General features: G+C 44.9%; 2 protein-coding genes and 1 long non-coding RNA gene across 4 annotated transcripts in view; all 3 read right to left on the reverse strand.

Annotated features, from left to right (window-relative positions):
• Positions 1 to 1,753: 1,753 nt before the first annotated feature.
• LOC122458488 lies at positions 1,754 to 3,561 on the reverse strand. Its single transcript, XM_043507120.1, has 3 exons — positions 3,528 to 3,561; positions 2,998 to 3,083; positions 1,754 to 2,257 (listed from the first exon to the last, which is right to left on the reverse strand). Exons 1-3 carry the CDS (start codon positions 3,559 to 3,561, stop codon positions 1,754 to 1,756), a joined length of 624 nt encoding a protein of 207 aa, XP_043363055.1.
• Positions 3,562 to 6,846: 3,285 nt separating this feature from the next.
• LOC122458852 overlaps positions 6,847 to 25,819 on the reverse strand; it is a 523,493-nt gene continuing 504,520 nt past the window's right edge. The window contains exon 3 of the long non-coding RNA XR_006279137.1: positions 6,847 to 6,916. This is a non-coding gene — a long non-coding RNA (uncharacterized LOC122458852). The remainder of the gene's footprint in view (positions 6,917 to 25,819) is intronic.
• TGFBR1 (transforming growth factor beta receptor 1) overlaps positions 20,684 to 25,819 on the reverse strand; it is a 96,366-nt gene continuing 91,230 nt past the window's right edge. For both annotated transcript variants that reach the window (XM_038389767.2, XM_038389765.2), the window contains exon 9: positions 20,684 to 25,296. In XM_038389767.2, coding sequence (XP_038245695.1) covers positions 25,171 to 25,296 — 126 coding nt within the window. In that variant the 3' untranslated portion in view covers positions 20,684 to 25,170. The remainder of the gene's footprint in view (positions 25,297 to 25,819) is intronic.

Genomic DNA, 25,819 nt, shown 5'->3' on the forward strand with positions numbered 1-25,819 from the left:
GCAGGAGGTGGGTCTTCAGTTCTGGTTCCAGGGCAGGTGTCATGGTGCTGACAAGAGAGAGGAGCCAATATTAGACTGTGCAGTGCAGGTGCGGGGGTGGGACTGGCACCAACACGGAGGTCAAACTGCAGGGAAATAGGCAGAGGCTGGTGAGAATGGAAACTGAGGCACTGAGCCAGGAAATGATAATGCCAAGGTTTCCCAGACAGACAGTGGCAGGGCAGGAATAGCGCCTGTTCCCTGGACCCTGCTGCCCCTCCTGCATCTGATCCTGGAAGTGAGCCTCTCCCCAAAGCCATTGCAATGTTATGGGAGTGAAAAGAACAGCGCAGCAGGAGAGAGGGAACCTTCCCATCACCTCTGCCAGAGGAACCACCCTTGGGAGGTGACCTGGGAGTGGGAGAGGCAGTGACTCCCAGCCCTGGGCCTGAGCAGCACCGGGGTTAGCGGAACCGGGCAAGATGGTTTTGGTACCTGAGGTTGCCCACAGCAATCAGGGAGTTAGCGAGGATGGCGCTGGGTGGAGAGTTAATCAGGCAGCTCCTCAATGAGCTCCTGTGAGACCCAAAGGAGACAAAGGAGCATGTGAGATTCGGGCCTCGCTAACACTTCCCAGTGAGGAGATTACACAGCCAGCAGCCTGCCTTCCGCTCCTCCGATTCCTGCCCACTAGTGACCAATCTCAGAATTTCTCCTGTCTCTTCTCCCCAATCTTCAGCCCCAGCAATCCCTACCCTCAGCTGCCCCTCCAGCACCAGCCATCCCCCATTCATTGGCCCGGGGAGAAACCTGCCCCTCCCATGTCTCTGTCCTCCCTTCAGCTGCCGGGTGCCTTGTCTCACTCACCACAGTCCTCTCCACCACAGCCGCCTTGCAGCACTGCGGCTCCAATGTGTCCTGCCCTCTCTGCTGTGCAGCGAGACACGCGGGGTGGGTGGCATGCAGGAACATGAGCTGCTGGGCCTCATACTGCACCCACCAAGAGTGGGGTTAGGGAGAGAGAGCCAGGTAGCCAGGGACCTCCCTGCCCCACCCACGCCAGCTGCAGAACTCAGGCCTGAATGGGGGATAGTGGGGACCCGCCCATTGTCCAAATCACCCACGGACTCCCACACAAGCAGGGTCAGGAACTGGGACAGTGCCTGTGTGGGGAGGAGACCCCGGCTGGTGTGTGACAAACAGCCCCATCTTGGGGGTCCCAGATCATGGAGAAGAAAGGCCCCCATTGGGGTGGTGGATCATGAGGGACAAGACCCTCTGCAGGGGGTTGGGATGCTGAGAAGAGACAGGACAATCTCGGTTCCAGCAGAGCTGGGGAACATTTGTACCTTTTCTCAGGCCTGGAGCTGCTCTCAGATGTTTTTGAGAGCAGCCTCCTCTGTGGCCATGTCCACCCATTCCTCCTCCTCCTCGGAGTCCCTGGGGGTCCCTGCACTGGGGAAAGAAGGGGACAGGGTGACTCCTGCTGCCACTCAGGGGAAGGATGGGGCATGGTGGGGCAATGTGCCCTCTTCCCACTTCCAGGATCTAGGGCAGATTGTGCCCCACACTCCCCCCTCTCAGTGATGCCTTCAGTCCCCAACTCCTTCAGGAGCCCATAGCAAAGAGACCTCTCACACACACTGTCCTGGATACCCTGGGAGGTGCCTGCCCCCGCCCCCCCAATGGAGCTCCAAGAACCAAAGTGGCAGCATCTAGTGTCAGTGGGGTTCACATGGCTCAGGCCAGACACCTGGGCTGGGGACCCGCCCCCCTAGCACTGGTTGAGGGCCTGGGTGTTCACAGCCCCCTCCTCACCCCTCCCATCGGCCTCGCTGCTGCCCAAGTTCCAGGTGCTGCTGCTGTCCCATGGGGAGCGAGCCGAGCTGCTGGTGCTGGGACAGGGATCCTCCAGCTTCTGCCCTGGGGAGGCTGGAAGGTCCCCAGTGACCGGGCAGGACCATGCCTCCTGCTGGGAATCAGGGCTGGGCTCCTGGGACAGGTGCTGCCCACACAACAAGCCCCAGAGCCACCCTGCCCAGCTCCCCTCCTGGGCTGGGTCCTGCTTGCCCAGCCGCACCCTGGGCCAGCTCCATTTTGGCCTGACTGGTGCCTCTCCCACCTCGGTGCCTGTGAAGGGAGTTGGTTTCCTTCGCCAGAAGGCTGGGCACTTCCACCTCCTGGCCCGGCTGGGAGCTCCTTTCCCGCCAGTGGGGACAGAGGGGCCGCTCTGCTCCTTGGGAAGATGGCAGCTGCTTCCCTCAGGCTCTGGGGCCACCAGCAGAGCCTTCTTCCTGAACATCCTCAGGAGCCTGGCCATCCTGGAACCGAGTTGGGAGCAGGCGTGAGTTTGGGGTCAAGGGAGCCTCTCACTAACCAGCCTTTTTGGTCCCTCCCCATCCCTGCCCCAGCCAGAGCAGCTCCTCCTCCCCTGACAGGGGTTCAGGGAGTGCAAGCTACACACACTGGCAGGAGTTCATTGCATGATCTGCTCCCAACATTCCCCCTTGTCATCCCTGGTGCTGCAATACCCGAGGAGTCTCTTCCTTTTCGAGCACTGGGGTCAGTCAGAAAGACCATCGGTCACTTTGGTCAAGCAGCTGCCTCCTGCCATCCCAGGCCACACTCCCACCCCCAGGCTAGAGAAGGAACAGAACCCAGGAGTCTGGACTTCTCCTGGGAAACCATTCCCCATGTCAAAGTCCCTAGGCATAGCAAGCCCAGGGCCCCCTCGTTTCCCATTGATTTCCATGCTCAGCAGCTCACAAGGTCTGGCCCAGCTCAGAGACTCTCAGCCTGGGGAACAGTGTCCCACAAGTGAAGGGCTGGGAGCCCCATTGCTGGGATCTTTCTAAACACACTAGGGACTGCTCTGGAGAAGCCCCTCCCCGGTCTGAGAGCGAGGGGCTCCTGGGGGTGGTTTGCAAATCCAATCTCTTATGGGAGAGATTCTCTCCCCCTCTTTCTGCTTCTCCCCAGACAGACGGGACACCACAGAGGAACCCTAATGTCACTCACTTGCTCTAGGTGATGGAGCGATGGATGGCAGATGTTCAGGGTCGCCAACTGTCCCTCCTCCTCCTCCTCACTCTCCAAGCCCAAGGCTGGAGAGGGTGGTGACCTGAGGAGTTACCCTGTCCAGCCAGCAGGCAGGGTGATGACACTGGGCAATCGACTGGCTGTGAAAACAAGAGTCTGTCTTATTGCCAAGGGACGGAGAAACTCAGCCAGTAGCAGGGGGTGCAGAACACTGCCCTCGTGCGGGGGTGACAGCACCTCCTGACTCCTGACACTTTACATACCTTCCTGGACTGTAGGGATTCCAACCCCAACCCTACTGATGAGAAACAAACCTGGGGAGGGGAAGCTACTGGCTCAGGGTCACACGAAGTGTCAGAGCCATGGATGATACCCAGCAGTCCTTATTTCCAGGCCCATTCACAAACCACTGCTGCACACTCCCTCCCACAGCTGGCAATTACAACCAGGCCCTCATGTCCAGTCCCCCTGCCTTTGAGAGGGGGGGTGCTCTGCTGTAATGTCTGTACCAGGGAATTGGGAGTCAGGATTCCTGGGTTCCATTGCTGGTTTTCCTATTGACCTGTGGAGCTTTGGGCAATTTGCTTCCCCCTCTGTGGCTCTGTCCCCAGCAGTTAAATGGGGATTTAATACTTTCCCACTGTTGGAAAGTGCCGGGAGAATCCCCCAGCAAAAGCTGCTCTGACAGTGCTAAGCAGCATGTGACCATTAAAGATCGGAGTGCACTGCCCAGGAGGAGGAGTGTTTGGCTCTGGGGTTTCACTTCAGCCCTGTCTATAGAGAGGGGCCTGGCCATGGAGTTTGGCTCAAGGAGACCAATTCTCCAATTTGTTAAGGGTGTTTTGAATTCCAATCCTGTGCTCGAAAGTGCTTGGTGTCATTTGCAAATTTTAGAAGCACACTCTCCACTCTATTTTCCAAATCATTAATGAAAATATTGAATAGTACCAGACCCCGGACTGATCCCTGCTGGACCCACTAGATACACCATCTCCGTAGGACAGCCAAGCATGGAGGAGGACTCTTGGAGTATGGGCTTTCAACCAGCTGTGCACCCATATTATACTAATTGCATCTAGACCACATTTCCCTGGTTTGCTTGTGAGAATGTCCTATGGGACTGTGTGAAAAGCCTGATCAACACCAAGATAGATCACATCTACTGTTTACCCACCTCCACTAGGCCCGTAACCCTGTCCAAGAAGGAAATAGGATTGGTTTGGAATGATTTGTTCTTGACAAATCCATGCTCACTAGTCCTAAGAACCAAATTATCCCATAGGTGCTGACAAACTGATTGTTTAATCGTGTGTTCCAGTATCTTTCCACGTATGGAAGTGAGGCTAGCTAGTCTGTAAGTCCCAGGGTTCTCTTTGATCCACTTTTAAAGATAGGTCCTGTCTTGTTAATGGATGGGAAGATGTTCTTTTTCAGGGATCTCAGATGAGAACTCGGGCACAGCACCTGGTTTGTTAAGGCCACAACAATGAAGGCAGGAACCTCTTCTTTCCTGCTGGCAAAGAACCCCAGGTACCTAAAAGAGTGGGACTCACATCCCTGAACAGGCTTTAAAAAAGAAAAGGTTAAAATTTGGCCCCAACCATTTCTTGTTTTTGCAGGCTAGACATTTTAGCAAAGTTTAGAATTCCTTGGTGCTAACCACCATGAAACTCCCCTTTCTCCTTCACAAAGGGCTTTAATGCCCCTATCTCACCCAGGCTCACGACTGCCCAGAGTTCAAGAATTGTCCCTGTTCCCATTGGACAGATGGGGAGCCTGAGGTACAGAGAAGGGAAGTGACCTATCCATGGGCCTACACAGCAAGGCGGTTGCAGAGCCAGAAAGATAAGCCACCAGTCCTGACTCTTGTTCTAACAGACAACAAACCCCGCAGAGGCAGGGATAGAGCCCAGGAATCGAGATGGTGGGGAAATTTAATTGAAACCATTTCTGTCAGAAAATCCCATTCAGACTAAACTAGTTTGTTTCTTGAAATCATAACAAGTGGGATGAAAATTCTTTGCAAAAATATTTTGTTGCAAAACAAAAGCATCCCGTTGGTAACAGTGTGTTCAATTTTTTTGTCGCACGCAAAGAGGAGCACTTTGATCTAGAAAATTAGATAAAATGCTTCAGTCTGAGCTAAGTAGTTGCTAATCTTAATTTCAAAATTATGAAATATAAATAAAATAGAATATTTCATCTATTCTATTATGTTATAATCTGATCTGAGTAAATATGATCGGACACCTCATATAATGCACTGTTCCTAGTGACACTCTCCAATGGATCCCCATCCTCCACCCATCGTGAGGTAGGTAGGAATGGATTGTTATCCTTACTTGAAAGAGGGAGAAGCTAAAGCTGAGAAAGGAGAATTGACTTGTTTTAGGTCACACAGCCAGTCAGTGGCAGAATTGGGAATAGGATCCAAGAGCCCTGACTTTCAAACTAACCACCGGATCTTAAATTTCATACACTGAATAACCTGAATAAAATGCTCTCAAATGAGCTCCAGACCAACAACAGTTCAAGTAATTATTCAGCTAGTATTTTAGGAGAACTGGAATGTTAGGGAGAATCATGAACTGCTCAGAGACAATACAGAGAAGCAGCAAAATCTGTCAAACATATGACTGGTTATGACTTATTTACTTGGTCTTAAAAGAGGACAACAAGGACCTGAGTTTCCTCCCTGTCAATCACCCACTGCTCAGCCAATGAGGGTAGAGACTTGGGGGCGGGAGGCTGAGTACTTTCATCAGAGAGCCCAAAGGCTGGCCCAAGTCACCGGTGGGGTCACTGTCCAAGAACTATTTCAGCCCCACATTTTTGGGTGGACCTCCCACAATGGGAGCAGCAGAGCGCGCGCACACACACACACACACCCCTACCACCTCCCTCCCTCCCTCCTGTTGGTGGGAAGGGAACAGAGGAAAGGACAAAAGAAGCAAGAGAGGAAGAGAAAGGAGGGAGGGATGGAGGAAAAGGTAAAACCAAAAGGACAAACCCTAACGTCCCCAGTGATTCTAAGGGACAAAATCCTAGGTGAGGAATAAAATTCTGCCACCTTAAGCTAGTGTTTTCCATGCCTAGAATTCAACTAGCACCAGATGGATCAGACTGAATGGATTCCAAACCTCTAGGAGGCTCTTACCTTCTAAACAGGGATGTCTGTTTTCTATAAAAATCAGTTAAAGGAAAGGAGAAAACTTAAAAGAAGTTCCTCCTCGCGCTCATGTATGTGAACCAGAGTTCTCTCTCAGTCCTCAAAGAGAGACCTCGAGAAGGAGACTTGCTGAAGCAAAGCCACAGGGGTCTCCGAGGTTTCCCTAGCCCCGCGCCCATCCTGCCTGGCTGATGTCAGCATCTCTCTGTGAGGTCATCACCTCCCCACCACCTTTGACCAATAGGTTGAGGTCCTGCAAAAAGCCCTTGTGATGTTAGTGCCAAACCCACCCCGCCCTTGCAGTGCTGATGTCCTGCCCCTGGCCATCCCCTTTGGATGTTTGAGCTACTCTCTGCGGATCATCCCACTCAATGAGTGTTCATTGCAGGAAGCAAGCCGGCTAGACAGTAAAACATGAGAGGCTGCTCCCTATGCTACACTCCGTTTTTCATCAATTAGTAGACTTCAGGCAAGAAGAGACCATTAGAGCATCTAATCTGACCCCCAGCATATCACAGGCCTCCTCTATAGCACAATAGCTAGTTTTTGGCCAAACACGTTCCAGAAAGGCATCTAGTTTTCATTAAAACACATTCAGAGATGGAGAATCCACCACTTCCCTTGGTAGTTTGTTCCTGTGGTGAATCATCCTCACTGTTGAATATTTGAGCCTTATTTGTAATATGAATGTGTCTCTTTTCCCCTTTCAGCCATTGGGTCTTGTTATGCCTTCCCCTGCTAGATTAAAGAGCCCTTTACTACCCAATATTTTCTCTCCATTAAGGCACTTCAACGAAGTCACCTTTCAATCTTCTTTTGACAAGCTGAACAGGTGGAGCTCTTTCAACAGCTCACTAGAAGACATTTTTCTCCAGCCCTCAGAACATTTGGTGACTCTTTGCTGCCCCAGCTCCAATTTCTCAACATCTTTTTCAAAAGTGGACACCAAAACTGGATGTACTATTCCAATATCAGTCTCACTGGTGCTGTGTCACCTCCTTATCCTCCTCACGGTTCTGCTCATATGTCTAATGATGGCTTCAGCCCTGTTCCCCACAGCATCACACTGGGAGCTCATGTTGAACGGCTTCTCCACTATGGCCCCTGAATCCTTTTCAGAGTCACTGCTTTCCTGGATATACTTCCCCATTCTGTAGGTGTGGCCGGCCTGCCTTATTGCTAGGTATAGGACCCTGCATTTGGCTCTTGTCAAACTGGTTTTCTTTGAATGGAGCCAGCTTGCCAAATGAGCCAGATTGCCCTGTGTCACTGCCCTCTCCTCATCAGTAATTACCACTCTGCCAGTATTTTGTCACCCACCAATCTTATCAGCAGTGATTGTATGTTTTCTCCCAATTCATGGATAAAAAATATTTTAAAAAATGTTGTCGTTGAGAGCCTCTTCAGAACCCCTAATACCCAGGACCTGCTCCCCACAGCACAGTGAGACAAGGCCGTCCAGCCCTGCTGGTACATAGGAGATAAGCACAGAACAAACACACCTTTAGGAGCTGTTTTGTCCATAGGCTCTGAACATCATGTTGGGATGTAGTGTAGACAGGTCCCAACTGTGTCTCAAATTCCCACCCTATTAAATGGGGAGAACAAACAAAACCTTGATTAGCTATATTTGATGGCTGGGGAAACTGAGGCACCCAGCGGTGAAGAGACTTGCTCATGGTCCCAAAACCTGGAATAGAAAATGGCAGGTCTTCCGATAGCCAGTCCTGGGACTTAGCCCTGGTTATCCTGGCCTCGCTGCTCTAACTTTAGTCACAGCCTTCATGTCTTTTCCTCCATGTCCCTTAACCCCAAGTCACTGCAGAAGAAAGATTTTCTCTTGGTCAGCTGGCTCTAATGCATGTGGATATCTTTCCGAAAGATGTGCTCTGGCTCAGGCACATGTCATGGGTTGACTGAAGGAACCACTTAGTGACGTACTAGGGCTTGGGTTATACAGCAGGTCAGACTAGATGGACAGAATGGTCTTGTCTAACAGTAGAATCTATGAATCAGTGCATTTTTTTCTGCTAGGAAGATAACTCTGGACATATTTTCTCTCATTCACTTTCAGCTGGAATAATTTAAATCCAGTCCAAAGGATTTCCTCTTCCATTGCATCTTCAGCACCTTTCATAGCAAACACTTAGTGTTAGCCCATACATTTCCGGTTTCAGCGTGTCCCAGGGTGTGAGATGTCCATTAAAGGGATTGGTGCTCAACTGCGCCAAGCCCAGTTTATGCAGCTCTCTAGGGTGAAGGGAATAAGTGACAAGGAGCAGCATGAGACTAGGACCCAGGCTGGCAGGGAGATATAACGACAGCCTGTGCTCAGCCAGGAGAGAGACCCCAAGGGGAGCAGGCTTGGTAGGGGCTTGGATAGTCCTTTAAAGGTCAGGGACAAGCCAGAAAGGGGCCAGGTTGAGCACTTTGGACAAGGCCCTAGGAGGGAAAGACAGGGAAGTTTAGGTGATGGGGCAGATAGTCCAGTTGGTTTATGCTCCCATGGCCAGACACCCACAGGTGAAGGTGATTGTCGGAGCTTTTGTCCTTCTTCCCAGGGTAGATTTGATAGTGGAGAAAACTGATGCCATAAAGGGAACTGAGTTAACTTAAAGGTCATCCAGCGAGTTTGTATCACAAATACATATTCAGAAGGATCCAATAGAAACATGGATTTTCCAGTCTCTTCTTTCTCAGCGTCCCCAGGGCTTAGGTAAAACCCCTGCTACCTCTCCCTATTCTGCTCACCTCCAAGATGTGCTGGAGTTTGTCTGTGCTGGAGGGTGCAGTCAGCACATCTAGAGCTCGTCATCCATGTTCTCTCGGCAGGCCTTGCTCAGAGCCTGCCAGCAGAGGAAGACCATGGGTCAGGGTTATGGAACCTAGGGCTACACCTGCCAGGGTGACAGCTGGCTCTGCAGTCCTTGCCCAGAGCAGCTCTCTGCAGAGGGCCTGGTGCACAGCAGAATGGGGAACAGCCAAGCTGCTAGGGATGGGAGCTGGGCTTCTGGGCAGAGTCCAGGAACCAAAGCACAGCCTGTGGAAAGAAAGGACTGCCCACAGAGGGACACCGTAATGTCCCATGGAGGGAAGAGGCTCTCCCAACCATTTCTTAATTTCATGGGCTGTTCTCATGCTCTGCCAACCCCATCTCTCACCAGCTCCAGCTGTCTGAGGGAGCAGGGACCAGAGGCCATCCTGCTGCTGGGTCAGAGGTGGAGGTTGATGTTCTACCTGCATATGGGTTGTCAAGTTTCACTCTGAACTCTATGGTACAGATGTGGGGACCTGCATGAAAACCCCCTAAGCTTATTTTTATCAGCTTAGGTTAAAACTTCCCCAAGGTACAAACTATTTTACCATTTCCCCTTGGACTTTATTGCTGCCACCATCAAGCATCTAACAAATATATAACGGGGAAAAAATCCACTTGAAAACATCTTTCCCCCCAAAATCCTCTCCAAACCCTACACCCCCTTTCCTGCGGAAGGCTTGATAACAATCCTCACCAATTTGCATAAGTGAACATGGACCCAAACCCTTGGATCTCAAGAACAATGAAAAAGCAATCAGGTTCTTAAAAGAAGAATTTTAATTGAAGAAAAAAAGTAAAAGAATCACCTCTGTAAAATCAGGATGGTAAATACCTTACAGGGTAATCAGATTCAAAACATAGAGAATCCCTCTAGGCAAAACCTTAAGCTACAAAAAGACACAAAAACAGGAATATACATTCCATTCAGCACAGCATTATTTTATCAGCCATTTAAACAAAACAGAATCTAATGCATATCTAGCTAGATTACTTACTAAGTTCGAAAACTCCATTCCTTTTCTGTTCCCGGCAAAAGCATCACACAGACAGAGAGAACCCTTTGTTTCTCCCTGCCCCCTCCAGGTTTGAAAGTATCTTGTCTCCTCATTGGTCATTTTGGTCAGGTGCCAGCGAGGTTATCCTAGCTTCTTAACCCTTTACAGGTGAAAGGGTTTTTCCTCTGGCCAGGAGGGATTTAAAGGTGTTTACCCTTTCCTTTATATTTATGACATGGATGTTGTCCTTTCTCATGCCCATGGTGAATACACCATGAAAGGGAAGCTCTCAGGACATGTGATTCCAGCTCCAGACCCAGGGCAGCTTCAGTCTGCTGGAAGGAGACTGTGTAAGAGACCTTGCAGTTGGGGGGTGAGACAGGCACTAACATGGGCATGGAAGTTTGGGGAATAGGGCAGAGGCTGGGATGTGGCGAGGAGGGCAGGGACTTGGAAAGCAAGAGCAGAGGATCAAACACTTTCTGAATGTGGGTCAGGATTCTCCCCACTCACAGAGGAGGAAAGTGAGGCACCACATGGGAGAAGGACCTGGCCGATTTGGCTGAGCGTCAGAATAATTGCTAAGGCGAAAATATACAAGCTATTAAGTGTCAGAAGAACATTCGTCAGGGAATTCAAGAGTTCAGGGCTGACCAGAAAAGGTGCAGTATGTGGCATAAACCAGTACACGCTCTGCCACCTCACTGGTCTTGGAGAAAGGGGCGCATCCCTTTGACATGGGTTAGAGGATCTCTCTCTCAGACACACAACTGTCAATAGTTTGGAACAGAAACTTCATCTGTTCTTTTGCTCACTGGCCTTGCCACAAACTTCACCCTCCAACCATTGTGAATCAGGACCAGGAACACCATTCCACTCTCATATCTATATGGACCTGCGCACCTGCAGACATTGCAGCTGGCACATGCACTGGCACTGTGACATGAGCTGGATGAACCACCCTGCTGGCCCACATATCCAGCATTCTCTCTCTGAACAATTGGTTCTGCCCCCATTTTCTTCATCCAGGAACCCCTGGAGCAGTCTCTTTTTATGGACCGTGTCCCTCTCCTCCTTGACTCTTTTGAAAGCCAGGTGCTCCTTGTTCCTCCTTGCCCGTCTCCAAAAGCTCCTGCATGGTCCTCCTCCTTCTGGCCCACTGCTGGCCACTTGTAGCACCAGCAGTCCCAGGCAGCTGGCTTGATCAGGCAGGTGTGTGTCTTCCAATGGGATGAAACAGAGTCTACATTCATTGTATTACTGTGGGAGGAGGGAGAAAATCTCCCACTTTGCTTTCTGTCTGTTCACAAGGCCATGATTTGCAACATTGTGGAATGCTTCTATATCTCTTGCATAAATTCTCGTGTACATTCCATCTCACTTCTGCCCTTGGAAGAGTCATACATGCACACCCTATGCAGGTGCGTTAGTAACACTGATTTTACTTTAAAACAGTAGAAAAGAAATTAAGAGGCAGGATCTGGCTGGTGCAGGGAAGGCTGAAGTCATGTTTTCGGGATGTTTACCAATACTGACTCTGACTTTATTTCATGCTCCATGAAAATCTTCCAAATATCACCATCCAGGAACGGAAGAAAATCAGCACCAAAATTAACAAACTTTGATTAGAATGCAGCCTTCTGCAGGCAGCAGAGTGGATTCTCACCAACTTTCCTCCCAAATGCAGCAACAGAAAAGCCAGGACCACACAGGGCAAAAGAATGCCTGCTGCACAAAGCATCATCTAAAGTCACCTTCCAAGGAGTTAAGGAGAAGCCAGGATAAAAAAGGATTCAAATTTCACATTGTCACTGCTGGATTGATCAGAATTTGCTCCTCAAAGTATGCATCTATAGCATTAGATCACGTACCCAAGATAACAATAAGCTTCCTTTGCAAAAATAGGCCCTCAGGCCTACTAGCCATTAACAGTAGGTTCATGTGATCATGAGTTAATTCAGTTTAAACTAAATGGCAGGATAAACAGAAATAGACCTGCACCAAGGATCCTTGATTTCAAAAGAGCTAACTTTTAAAAATTAAGGGAATTAGTTAGGGAAGTGGACTGGCCTGAGGAACTCATGGATCTGAATGTGGAGGAGTCTTGGAATTACTTTAAGTCAAAATTACAGAAGCTATCTGAAGTCTGCATCCCAAGCAAGGGGAATACATTTGTAGGGAAGGATTGAAGACCAAGCTGGATGAGCAAGCATCTCAAACAGGTGATGAAGAGAAAGAAGAAGGCCTACAAGGAATGGAAGATGGGAGGGATCAGCATGGAAAGCTATCTTTTGGAGGTCAGAAAGTGCAGGGGAAGAGGGAAAACTGCCTAAAGCCAAGAAGAGTTGGTCCTTGCAAAGAGAATTAAAACCAATAGTAAAGGTTCTATATCCATGTAAAGAAGAAGAAAATGAAAGAATTGGGACCGCTAAGTACTGAGGATGGGGTGGAGATTAAAGATTATCTAGGTATGGCCCAACACCTAAACAAATACTTCGCCTCAGTTTTTAATAAAAAGAAAAGGAGCATTTGTGGCACCTTAGAGTTTAACAAATTTATTTGAGCATAAGCTTTCGTGAGCTACAGCCCACTTCATCAGATGCATCCAATGAAGTGAGCTGTAGCTCACGAAATCTTATGCTCAAATAAATGTTAGTCTCTAAGGTGCCACAAGTACTCCTTTTCTTTTTGTGGATACAGACTAACACGGCTGCTACTCTGAAACCTGTCAGTTTTTAATGCAGCTAATGAAGATTTTAGAGTGGTTAATGGCAACGAGGATATGGCGATATAAATTACCACATCCAAGGTGGAAGTCAAACTCAAACAGCTTACTGGGACTAAGACCTGATCTGGCGCTCCCGTATGTTCATGTAAAACATTACTGCTGTGTGTAGCCTAGAGATGATGCTTGCTGATGTTTATATAGAAATGTAAGTAGGCTCAAAAATCTATTTCCTAAAAACAGACTTGACAATAGCCAAGCAAGGCTGGGGAAAATGTGAGTAAAGTGAAGGGAGACAATTCAGAAGCAAATTGGAGATAAATTAGGACATAACCCCAGATTATGTTGTAAACATGTGTTGATCCTAACTGATTTTTACAAGGTTTGAGATATGGAACTGCAGGCCAGCACTAGAATAAAACTTTCTACTAAAAAGGTCAAATCCTTTTGCCTATTTCACCTTAAGAGTAGACAAGGGTTGACCCTGGCATTCCCTCTCATTCATTGCTCAGACAGCCAATGAACTGGGGGAGGCAGAGGGAGGATAAAAATGCTCATGACTACGAAAAGGAACATGGTATTTCCATTTAGTCTTCTTGGCTGGTGGCAGCAGGGATGATGGGGTCTGCCGCTCTATATTTGTGGGCTCCAGTATGACCTTGTTTATGGGCAGAACCACACAAAAAGGTCTGCTGACCCAGTCTATGGGAGAAAAAAGAAAAGGAGTACTTGTGGCACCTTAGAGACTAACAAATTTATTAGAGCATAAGCTTTCGTGAGCTACAGCTCACTTCATCGGATGCATTTGGTGGAAAAAGCAGAGGAGAGATTTATATATATATACACACACACACACACACACACACACAGAGAACATGAAACAATGGGTTTATCATACACACTGTAAGGAGAGTGATCACTTAAGATAAGCCATCACCAGCAGCAGGGGGGGGAAAGGAGGAAAACCTTTCATGGTGACAAGGAGGTAGGCTAATTCCAGCAGTTAACAAGAATATCAGAGGAACAGTGGGGGGTGGGGTGGGAGGGAGAAATACCATGGGGAAATAGTTTTACTTTGTGTAATGACTCATCCATTCCCAGTCTCTATTCAAGCCTAAGTTAATTGTATCCAGTTTGCAAATTAATTCCAATTCAGCAGTCTCTCGTTGGAGTCTGTTTTTGAAGCTTTTTTGTTGAAGTATAGCCACTCTTAGGTCTGTGATCTTAGGTCTATGGGAGGACTCTTGCAGCTCCTTTACCTGTCTGTCCAAAAAGGAAGCAACCCTCTTTAGCAGGTCCTAATATGCCCTGTAGTCATCCTACACAGAAGACACCCCAGACATCACCGCCTCATCTGGTGATGTTGAGGAGGCTTACACAGGTGGCTGAGATGTAGCTTCTTGAACCTTCTCCACAGGAGGCTCTGGAAAGCGAGTTTGGTCTTGCGTGATACCAATGTTGGTACCAGGAACAATTTCCCAAGTCTCTTGCCAAAGGATCTGGAGGGAGGAGGATCGAGAGGTAGGAGGAAATCTCCATGGGTTCCAGTAAGACCATGGGTAGGGCATGGAACACCAACCTCTAGCAGTCCCTCTACCAGAGATTTGAGGTCTCTGGACCAGTGTGGACCTCTGTTGCGTACCGGAAATGCAGCCCTCTCAATGAAGGTGAACAATGCCTTCAGTCCAAAGAGTGAGGGGCATCAGAGCCTACTTCTGGCTCCGAAGGAGAGCCTGTGTCTCCTGACCAGGGAGGTGCCAAAACACTCTCATCTGGTGATGTTGAGGAGGCTTACACAGGTGGCTGAGATGTAGCTTCTTGAACCTTCTCCACAGGAGGCTCTGGAAAGCGAGTTTGGTCTTGCGTGATACCAATGTTGGTACCAGGAACAATTTCCCAAGTCTCTTGCCAAAGGATCTGGAGGGAGGAGGATCGAGAGGTAGGAGGAAATCTCCATGGGTTCCAGTAAGACCATGGGTAGGGCATGGAACACCAACCTCTAGCAGTCCCCCTCCAGAGATTTGAGGTCTCTGGACCAGTGTGGACCTCTGTTGCGTACCGGAAATGCAGCCCTCTCAATGAAGGTGAACAATGCCTTCAGTCCAAAGAGTGAGGGGCATCAGAGCCTACTTCTGGCTCCGAAGGAGAGCCTGTGTCTCCTGACCAGGGAGGTGCCAAAACACTTGATGCCGAGATCTGGCAGCGTGCGTCTGGAAACGTAGGCACAGGAGAGAGCATGTTGAGTTTTCCTCTTGATGGTAAGAAGATGCTGGATGGACTGGAGTAGGCCCAGGTAACCAGGGATGAACAACCCTCACAAGCTTCTTATCCACTGGTACTGGGGCAAGTCAACTCCCTGTGCCGCCAGAGAATCTGATGCCAAAAGTCACAGTAGATCTTGCACTGCAGCGTACGCCTCTATTGTCGGTACCAAGAGGGTATGCCGCTTCTGCATCAAAGGGGTCGGTACTCTGGCGTGTACTCCAGAGCAGTCAGTCATTCTCAACAGCATCAGCTATCAGCACTGGGGAGTGCCTGCTCTTTAAGGAGACACCACCTTGTTTCCCAGCATGCTTGCTGGTCAATGGTGCCAGGAACCTCTATCTTTTGTAATAAGAGTCCTTCAAAGGGAGTTTCAGAATTGAGTTCAGAATTCAAGACAGAACTGCATTACCCAGTGCTACTTTGGATCTAGTGGCATGGATCAAGGCATAGTGCTTAGAAAATGCATGTATTGAAAACTATGTAGCAGCCTTACATTTCTCAGAACTGGAATGTTTTTGAGTAACGCCATGGATGTTGCTTGTGACCTGGTAGTATGTGATATCATCCTGGGCGGGAGGGAGAGAAGGTTTGAGGACCAGCTTCATTATAACAAGCAACAATACAACCTTGAGAGCCACCTCACCAGTCTCTGGGTGGAGACCATGGGCCTTTTGGATCTGTCTGTGATGGAAACAAACAGTCTAGATTACTTCCGAAATTGCCTGGTTCTATCTAGATAGAAGGCCAAGCTGCTATATGACCCAGGAGCTGTAGCCAGTTCCTTACTGAGGTCTGAGGACTCCCTAGAATGGTACTGACCAGATTTAATAAGATTATGAACAGGGAGGTAGGCCCTGGCTGTCAATGAATCCAAGGATGCCCCTACAAACTATTTTCTGTAGAAGGGTTAATGTGGATTTTCTTACATTGAGCTGAAGATCCAATTGCAGGAAAAGGGAAAAGTCCATCCAAGTAGATGACAGTACTGCTTTGTACATGGACTCTTGATCAGCCAGTCATTGAGATACAGGAAAACTATACAACTGAACTGGATGAGATCTTTGGGCAGTTTGTGATTCTGATTGCTTGATAGTTTGCCATCTGGAATTGCAGGGTTGTGGGTGAGCAAGACTTTTGTCCAAACAAGTCCAAGCATTTTTGGGTCATGGTCATATGGGGTAGACTTGGATAGTGTTGTTTCCCCAGTTTGTTCTTGGCATCCACCTCTAGAGAATTAGGTGAGAGAAAAAGAATTCAGAGTCATTGGAGGGAACATAGTATTTTTTTTTATCTGCCTGTTTGCAAGTTAGCAGAAGCATAGCAGGTGTTGGCCAAACAGTCTTTGGGGGGTGAGGGGTGTCATTAATAGGTAATTCAACTCTGGATGGTGTTGCTGATTGTAAAATGTCAAGCAACTTGTGTTGGAAATCCTTGAGCTTTTCCAGAGGTATTTGAAGAGTATCTGTCACCCATTCTGAGGTCCTGAAATTGCTGGAAATCAGCCATCCAAGATGGTTGACAAGGAACTGAGGGCGATTTGCTTGTGCAGCCCTATAAAGCCTCAGTGTGCAGCACAAGGATGTAGAGCAGGGGTGGGCAAACTTTTTGGCCCGAGGGCCACATCGGGATTGCGCAACTGTATGGAGGGCTGGGTAGGGAAGGCTGTGCCTCCCCAAACAGCCTGGCCTCTGCCCCCTCCCGCTTCCGACCCCCTGACTGCCTCATGGCAGGCCATGAACGCTCACAAAGTTAACAATTCAGAGATATTCAAATAAACTAAAGGTATATTTTAGTGGAAACAAACATAAAACCTTACTTATTATAAATATATCATAACAACGTATTACAATAATTAAACCAAAACTTAACCCCTTTCTATGCCCTCTTTGATTAATGTGAACAATGCAGCTGGTCACCCTTTTTTACAATGGCATCAAAGTCCAGTGTCATTCTTGTTGTGGTAATCTGCAATTCTGAGCTGAGATGCTGATCAGTTAACTGGGATCTGTAGCGAGATTTGTTGCAATTCTGCAGGAAAATGATTTGTTCGCACACATAGGTGGAGCCAAACAAAACAAGGATTTTCTAGGCCACCTTGCGGATATTTGGGAACTTTGTTTCACTCAAGGAGGTATAAAACTCATCCATTTTTTCTGAATTGTACTTTTCCTTAAAGGTGGAATTGCAATGGAGATCAATGAGCTCCAATTGTAATTCTTGTGGGGCTTTCTTGTAGTCAAATGACAGTGGGCATGACACCAGCTCCAATGTCTTCTCTATCTTCTCAAAGAGAGAGAATCGACAAGAAAAATTCTCCGTGCAAGTCACTCAAAATTTTGCTATACTTTTCTCTCTGCTGTGGTGACACTTCCAAGTATTTCAGTGTTGGAAAGTGAGCGAACACTTTGTCCTTAATTTGTTTTGAAAACAAGACTAACTTGGCTTTGAAAGCTGTCACACCAGAATACAATTTGTGTACAAATACATTCTTTCCTTGCAGGTTTACATTAAGTTCATTTAAACATGCCAAGATATTCAGACCAAAAGCAAAGGTCGCACACCTAGTTTGAATTCTTTAATTCAGGGAAATCATTTTCTTTCCCTTGCATCTCCAGAAGAGTGCGAATTTCATTTCTGAGCTCCCACACTTGCTGCAATACCTTTCCTAGGCTAAGCAGTGGACATATGTATGATAAAGTAAGTTCTGGTGTTCAGAGTCAGTCTCCTCAAGAAGGGAAATGAATTGCTGATGATTAAGTCCCCTTGCTCTTATGTAGTTCACTATTTTCACTACTGTGCGAACAACATGATCAACGTCCAGGACATTTTTGCAGAGGGCCTCCTGATGTATAATACAATGCAGAAAAATAACCTCTTTATTGGGTTGTTGTCTTTTACTTTGTCCTGAATTCTTTTTAAAAGTCCTATGTTTTCCCCTGTTAAATTTGGTGATCCATCTGTGGTTATGTTTGCCAGTTTACTCCAGGGGAGCTTCAGATGTTCAAAGCACCCAGAAACCCTCTTGTATAAATCCGATCCCTCAGTTGTGCCTTTCATTGATTCCATTGATAAAATTCCTCTGTGATTTCAAATGTCAATTCCTCTGACAAAAATCAGTGACAGTGTTTTGTCCTTAATGCCAGTGCTGTCATCGAGAGCTAATGAAAACAATGTAAAGCCCTGTGCTTTCTTATTCAACTCAGAAGCCAAATGTTCATCAATCACTTCTACACGGCGAGTAACAGTTCTTTGCGAGAAACTAATGTTCTCAAATTTGTTTTGGTATTCTGAGCACAGCATGCCAGAAACATCAGTCATGCATTCTTTCAAAAACTCCTTCAGCAAAAGGTTTATTTTGTTTAGTGATTTTAAATGCCAGAATGTAACTTGACTTTGTAGTGGCTTCCTGAATTGCAGACTGTCACACACAAATATTTTGCTGAGTTTTTAAATTTGTGGCAAGTTGCTCAGCTTTTCTTGCCCTTTTCTTGGTTGTTAAATTGCTGCCATAATTAGGATGTTTCGTTGAAAAACGGTGATTCAAGTTGTATTCCTTGAACACCTCGATGCTCTCCTGACAAATCAGGCATACAGCCTTCGAGTTCACATTTGTGAAAAAATAGTTTGTATTCCATTCTTTGTTGAAAACCCAACACTCATTGTCCACTTTTTTTTTTTTTGCAGCACTCATTTTTGAAAGGGAAAAGAAAATCCTAACTGTTGCCTTTATTTCAAACTGCTGTTTTACAAGATGTCATGCACTGTGAAAAAACTGGGCCCTCTCTCTAGCCTAGATTTGTCAGACGTCAGTGCCCCTGACAATTTTGAGCCATGGCACTCTATCCCAGAATCCATGTGGACAAGAGGCAGCAGGTGTAAACTCACCTGTAACTTTATGCTCCAGCCTCCCCCCCAAAAAGTTCTGACTGTTGTACTTTGAGTTCTGTTTGCATGGTTGTGTTCATTAAAAGTTCATATATAATAAGGGATTTTATCACTATGTGGCGAGAGGACTCATGAGGGGTGGCACGTGGGGGGCTTCACGGAGTGGTACCAGGGACTCCTACAGGCCCTGCTTGCAGTGTGAGACCAAGGCAGCTGTGTCACGTGCAGAGGAACCCAGACGGGAGCAGGGTTTCTGGATGGTTTCCCTCCACTCAAGGCTCTCAAGGGTGGGGCTATAGGAAACAAGGAGGGGATTTGGCACACTGCTGCGTAGGGGTGATGAGGTCATATTGAGTTATGTGGCATTTTGCATGCAGATTCTTCCCTGAAGATGGTACTGAAAATGACTGCTCATCACTGAGGAGCGCCGGGCGGAGTGCGGCAAGCCCGTGGTCCTGCTCCCCCAGCTGGAGTGTGGCAAGCCCCCAGCTGGAGCTTGCGAGCCAGAAAAAAAAGCAACCCACAGGCTGTAGTTTTCCCACCCCAATGTAGAGGGTGAGTTGAATGGACACTGCTAATGAAACAAATCTGTGATCAAAGGCTCAAGAAGTACATGCACAGCTGAAGTTGAGTAGCGTCCCTATCAGTGCTCCAAGAACCTAGCAAAATTCAGGAAAAGGATTATATTGATCAAGAATATCAATTGTTAGAATTATGGAAGTTTAGAAGCAATATTAAACCTTGTGCTTTGGGCATACGCAAATTTCTAAAGATCAGGATGAGACCTCTGCAGGAAGGAGATTATCCTACATCAACCGACTTCAGGCTATGTCTTCCTCTGAAGTATCTGGTTCATGCCATTGTCAGGATTCTAAACTAGATGATTTGGGTGTGATCCTGTATGACAACCATGTTTCCATCCTGACAAGAGATGTCACTTGAGTTTGGGTGGTAGTTTGAATTAGAGAAAGTGAGAGAAATTTCACAGCTGAGAGGCAGGAATATAAGAAGTTCTTAGTTATAAAATCGAGGTGGGAAAAAAATTAGAGTAGAATGGATTAATATGCTGTGGAGGTGGAGGCCTAGAGGCATAATTAGTTGGCTATCCAGCCTCCTAGTTTTTTGGCACGTATTATGAATAAAATTCTCCCTCCCCGAAGCTTTTCTCCTGTGTTTGCATCTATGTTCCAACTCTCCAATGTGGAATATTTGTTTATAAAATGGGTTTTGTAAAAGCAACAATCCATTAGAACATCCTCAATTAAGTTTAGTTCCCAAACTGTAATACTTGTGTATGTAATACCTATTTGCTTCCCAGGGAAGAAAGTTTAATCCCTATTTGTAGTGCTTACAGTAGTAAGCCAAACAGTCCATTTCACTTTTGAGTGTGGTAGACCTACTAGTGAGCTGGCCAATTTCTTCACTATTTCTTGGACATGGTAGAAAGTGGCAGCCTCCCACTCAGCCACTCATCTGCAGCAGAGAAGCAGGGGGCCATACTCTAACTTTTATCAGTGATATAAGGTACTTACGGTCAGTTATGCTGGTGGACGTTCAGGAACCCCCTCATTTCTCTTGTGCCAACCACTCCACACTGTGGCATAAGCATTTGCAAGCCACCTCTGCCACTATTATACCAGCAGAGATTTCCCCTACAGAAGGGGAATTCTTCACCAATTACCTCCCATTTTATACCACTTACCAGGCATAAAGTGACCATAGTAGATCAGCGCATCCTGCTCTCTGTAACTATTATCTTTTGGAGAAAAAGTGGAAATGTTATATAAATATAAGACAGCTCACTTATCTACTTTGAAAAAAGTAATTTATTTTCATTGCTTTAATCTTTCTACTGTAGTGTTAGCACTTAACATAAGCATCACTCTTCTACTTTCCTATTTACAATCCATTGTACTGTATACTCTACCAATACAATACATCATTTTCAGAAATGTAAGGGGAAAATGCACAATTTTGTAAGGTTTAAAAAAAAAATGACAAACTCATCTGTACAGGATTCTCAAGTTTATCACCCAAAATGCAGAATTTATACAAAGCATTATTCTACACAGCTCTGGAAGGGCAGATGCTACATTGACAAAGCAGCAACAAACTTACAGAAATACAATAAAATACAGAAAATAAAAAGAGTGCGTATTCTGGGCATGAGAAACAATATAGTTAGTACCACTGAAGTTGTAAATTTAGCAATACCCATATTTTCTAGAAACACATAATTGAAAACTTGGAGAATGTTGTGAAAAATATTAAACATTATATACACAATGAGGTAAATGTACCTTGGTCTTTTAAGAGGTAATTTAAGTTTAAAGCAACTGACATTGAAGCTTCTCTTTTACATGTATGATAATTTCAATGGCACAATATAAACAAGGAGCTAACAAAAAGAGAAGATTTCATGGCACTGAAACTCACAATTATTTTGTAAAAAAAAATAAAATAAAAAAATAGCCTCTTACTTCACTTGATAGCTTAAAGTCCTCACAGAGTCAATCCCAATGTCATTATCCCTATATACAAAGTCCACATTAGGATTACAAGTGAAAGTAGTTTAATTTGGGGGAGAAAGAGTGCGAGTGCTGAACAGACAGCTTCTAAAACGTCCCAGAATTCCAGCTTTCAAGGTTGGAGGGTCCCTGAAGAATTCCAGTATCCCAAAAGGGACTTTTGAGTCTTTTCAATACCAGTCCATTTCCAACCATCTTCCTTATGTTTGTCCACAGCGGTCTGGCCACGTCTGTAATCTGAAGTGAGGCTTTAGTGCTACTAAAATGTCAATTTAATAAAATGAATTAACCTTGAAGAACTGTATGTATAGTGTATGTATATTTACAACAAACATTTGCATCAGTATTTCTTATCAAATTGTTTGGTATACCCTCAAGATGATATAAAATTAGTATTTTGAATGCGAAAATATTTTGGTCCCCCTGGATGTCTCAGAGCAAAACTGGTGATTTACAAGATTAGTTTAAAAAATATTAATGTGCGCCTGTGTGCACATATGATTTTTACACAGGTAACATCAAAAGCTGCATGTAATATCCAGACATACACATTCAATAAAGGCATTCAGATTGTATAATGGAAAAACAAGAACAAAGCTTAAACTATTTGTGATGTCATCTGAACCCAAAGTACACACAGGCTTATTCACAATTTTTCTGTTGTGCATTTTATGATATTCACATGTTTGTCCTCAAAATAATCTTCATTAAAATTGGACAATACATCAATCCATCTTTTTGCAAATTTCCACTACAAAGTGTTGAAAAATTCAGAGGACAAATTTAGAAAAAATTGCAGCTTTCTAAAGAAAGCTATGCCTAGTAGGTGGGGAAGACAACATTATCTATACATATCTATATATCTGAGTGTGCAGCTGACTGGAGCAATTTGCCTCCTGCAATCCTGTGTATCTGGCTCTAGTTCTTTTAGCTTGATAGTACTGTATTTTTTATAACACAGAAGTGTGTAATATTTTCTAAAATCATAGCTGTGAAATATATCCATTTCACTGCTATTGTAAAGGTCAGATAAAACATGGTTTCACTAAAAATAAACCCTAAGATCACCTATCAAATCCCAAAATACAGATTACAGAATACAAAGTTATGGAGACACCGGGTGGATACTCCATAGTTAACTCTGCATCTAAAATGTGACAAATATCTTTCTCTCTAAAATAGGGAGCCAAATAGTGCGAAATATCACCCAGGGTTAAAAAATTCAGAGGGTGTAAGAACTATGCAAGTTTTTACTTGGTCTCGCCTCAAATTTTTTAATGGGAAGTCTTTGAAATTTGGTGCTGGCTTTAACTTTTTCCCATGGTTGTCCTACTTTGTATTGTTGACCAATCACATATCTGCAAAAAACCTGCTAAAGAGGTAGATGCTGAACAGATCAGATGCAATGGATAGTTTGTTTTTTAAATATTGTATTTAGGGTTATTTTTAGCTGTTCAGGTTATAGCTGGAAGTTGATGTGTCGTGCACCTAAACTTGATTGATGGAGTCTGAGTGCACACAGACATGACTGATTATGCATATAAACCTCACTGATTATGGCCAAGTTTACACACGTTTGATTGATGGGGCTGAGGACATGCCAGCCTGATTGGTTGGACGGGGCAGGTGTATGCAAACTTCAAATTTGTGTGTGCTCAGATCCAATCAAATCATTCTCCACCAGGAGCTTCACTTTTCTGCCAGATTTTATCCTATAGCAGAATAGGGGGTTCACGCTCAGTAGCTGATAAAATAGTCAGCAGTTGCACTTCTATCCCTACACCGGAGGTCTACAATCCCCATTTCATTTAAGTTTTACCCCCAGCTATTATTAAGAAACAAAAAACTAAAAAACAGTTAGGGTTGCTATACATTGCACAATTCAGAGCATACATCTCAGAAAGCAAGGCAATTAAACCTGTTACTACAACTAGCATATATTACAGAGCAAGCAACACAACTTTACATGAAATTCTAACATCCCTTCTCCAAACTACCTTTTTGCCACATAGCTACTTGTACTGGTGAAAAATTACCTAAGCAGATATATGAAGGTTTAAAGGGGAACAGAGTTAAAATTGCATACATCATTTGTGTATGATTAAGGTGTGTGAGTGTGACTGAGAGATGACTTAGGGGGTGGGGGTTGTGCATATAACAATCCTTTGTGTGCATGTGTGTGCGCACATGCACTGGCAAAGTCAACAACAGGCAAATGCCTGCTACCCAAGCTGATATTTGTAACTGTTAAAAACTTAGTTTCAGGACAAAGATTATTCTCCTGATTTCTCCCCCGCCCCCCATGTGTTTAACAATTTTAAAGAGAGAGACAGGTAGTGATACAATCTGTATCTTAAAAGTTGGTTAAAATCCTGTGAAAAGATATACCTGTTGGAGATTTGAAGGTTGAGTAAATCTGTGCATATTTTTTCAGGGTTCTAATGACAACACAAACTATCTTTGCTCTTGTAGCTATAACAAGGGCACCACACCCTTCTGGTATGTGTATCCAAAGTCTTGCAGCTCACCACTTTGTGTATGTCACATACACACAGTATATGCATGTATAATTTTAGAGCAGCTTTTAACTTCCTAATAAAACAAGCCCAAATATAACAGTTAATCATCTCTAATTATACATAAAGTTAATTCCTGTCTTTGCAAATAATACTGTTCGAGAAGAAAAAGGAAAGATTTTGAGGAACTGAAAAGTAAATCTCTCACAAATGATGTCAAAGAGTAAAACTTCTTTCCTTTTATCTTAAAAACTTTTAGTCCTCGCTAGTTTTCTTAGACAAGAGTATGACAAACATTTTAAGAGTGCCACTTCATTAAAAAAATCTTCTTAGATATAATAATTAGAACTTATTACATGTGATGTAGATCTAGAACATAACACTGAATTAACTAACTTGCACACCATTTAAATTCTTACAGTGGTTTAAGAATCAGATCTTGGCAAAAAAGGTATTCCAAGAATGATGCAGCTACATGCCAAATAGAGTTAATTATGTCATTAAGCAAAGGAATAATTCCATTTTTGAACTCATTTTTGAAACCACAAGTACCATAAACTTTGTATGTTCCTATTGATTTGCATTAGAAAGACTCAGAAGTGGCACTTACTGGTATAGTACAATCTATTTTGAAGGCAATGCAATGTTCTGAGTAAGTGAAAGCACAGTAACAGTATACAAAATATAGTTGCATAAATTATGTTCCCCACAAGTGAATGAGGTCATTTTTGTAAATCAAGGTAGGTGTCCAATAGATTCAAGCTTAATAGCTAGAAAGTTATACTGCAATAATACATTCAAAACCTGAATCAAAGAAAAAATTTGCAGAGGTTCAGAATACTCAGTTGTACCAACCACAAATAAAATCACTTAAGAACCCTCAATGCACTGTATACAATTTAGTGAACAAGCTCCAAAACCTTAAAATGATCTTCATGTCTTCAGCACAGTTAATGAAAAGTTAAGACCGGTAATCAACTTTTAAAATAGAGTTACAGGTTAATAAAAATAACGCTAGACTACACAATGTTTTGTAAGCGTCCTGGGAAAGAGGTGCACAAAAAAGACCCAAACACAATTGTTTACCATGTTCACAGAAATCCTGGGGCTAACAACGGATGTTCCTATAAAGTATCAAAAGGCAGCAATATCCTTCTGTTCCCTCAGTGAGGTAGAGCTATTAACCTTCTGAACATGCCACCCAGGTTCAGACATGGATCTTTAAAGCGCTTGTCAGTAGTAAATCCAGGATTACATTTTTATGCCCTCTTGTTGGCTGAGCTGTGATAATGTTTTCTTAATGCGTAAAGCTGTTAGCCTAGCTGCTCCATTGGCATACCAACATTCACGCATAATTTTGGCCATTACTCGTAACGCCTGTAAAAAAAAACAAACAAAAAGAAGAAAAAAGGTCTAATTCAGGGATAGAGAAATGTATAATCATCCTTATTGTGCCTCAGACTCTTAGAATTCACATTTCTGAAATTTGTGTCATTGAGGCCACCATGATATGCAAAAAAAATCTGGTGTGATGGGAAATCCAGATTCTCATTTTGTTTAAGAAAAATAAAAGGTCCCTAAAAAAAGGACTGAGGCAAACTGTAACACACTCATTTTAGTACACCTATCAGGCTCATATGCAGAATAATAAAATATTTATGAAAAATTAGCTTGCCTGGAAACTGTTCTCTCAAGTTCTGCATTAGATATGTACTTCTGGTGTTTTGTGCCTCCAGTTGGAAAAAACCGCATAAGTTACCTGGAACTGTCATGTGAGAATATATTGTGTTGCATGCTATTGGAAGAATAATTAATACCCTCTTTCAGTTATCAGTTTAGGAGGTCTCCATAGTTCAACTCAAGGGGGAAAGGTTTCAGAGTAGCAGCCGTGTTAGTCTGT

The sequence above is a fragment of the Dermochelys coriacea genome, chromosome 2 (assembly GCF_009764565.3).
Source record: "Dermochelys coriacea isolate rDerCor1 chromosome 2, rDerCor1.pri.v4, whole genome shotgun sequence".
NCBI classification, from domain to species: domain Eukaryota; kingdom Metazoa; phylum Chordata; order Testudines; family Dermochelyidae; genus Dermochelys; species Dermochelys coriacea.

Bases quoted from the DNA above. Each gene is read 5' to 3' on its own strand.
- LOC122458488 (XM_043507120.1), bottom strand. From the start codon at position 3,561: ATGGAACCCAGGAATCCTGACTCCCAATTCCCTG. The intron at 3,084-3,527 runs GTACAGACATTA...CACCCTCTCCAG, and splicing joins TCCTGACTCCCAATTCCCTG to CCTTGGGCTTGGAGAGTGAG. The intron at 2,258-2,997 runs GTGAGTGACATT...AAGGCTCTGCTG, and splicing joins CGCTCCATCACCTAGAGCAA to GTGGCCCCAGAGCCTGAGGG.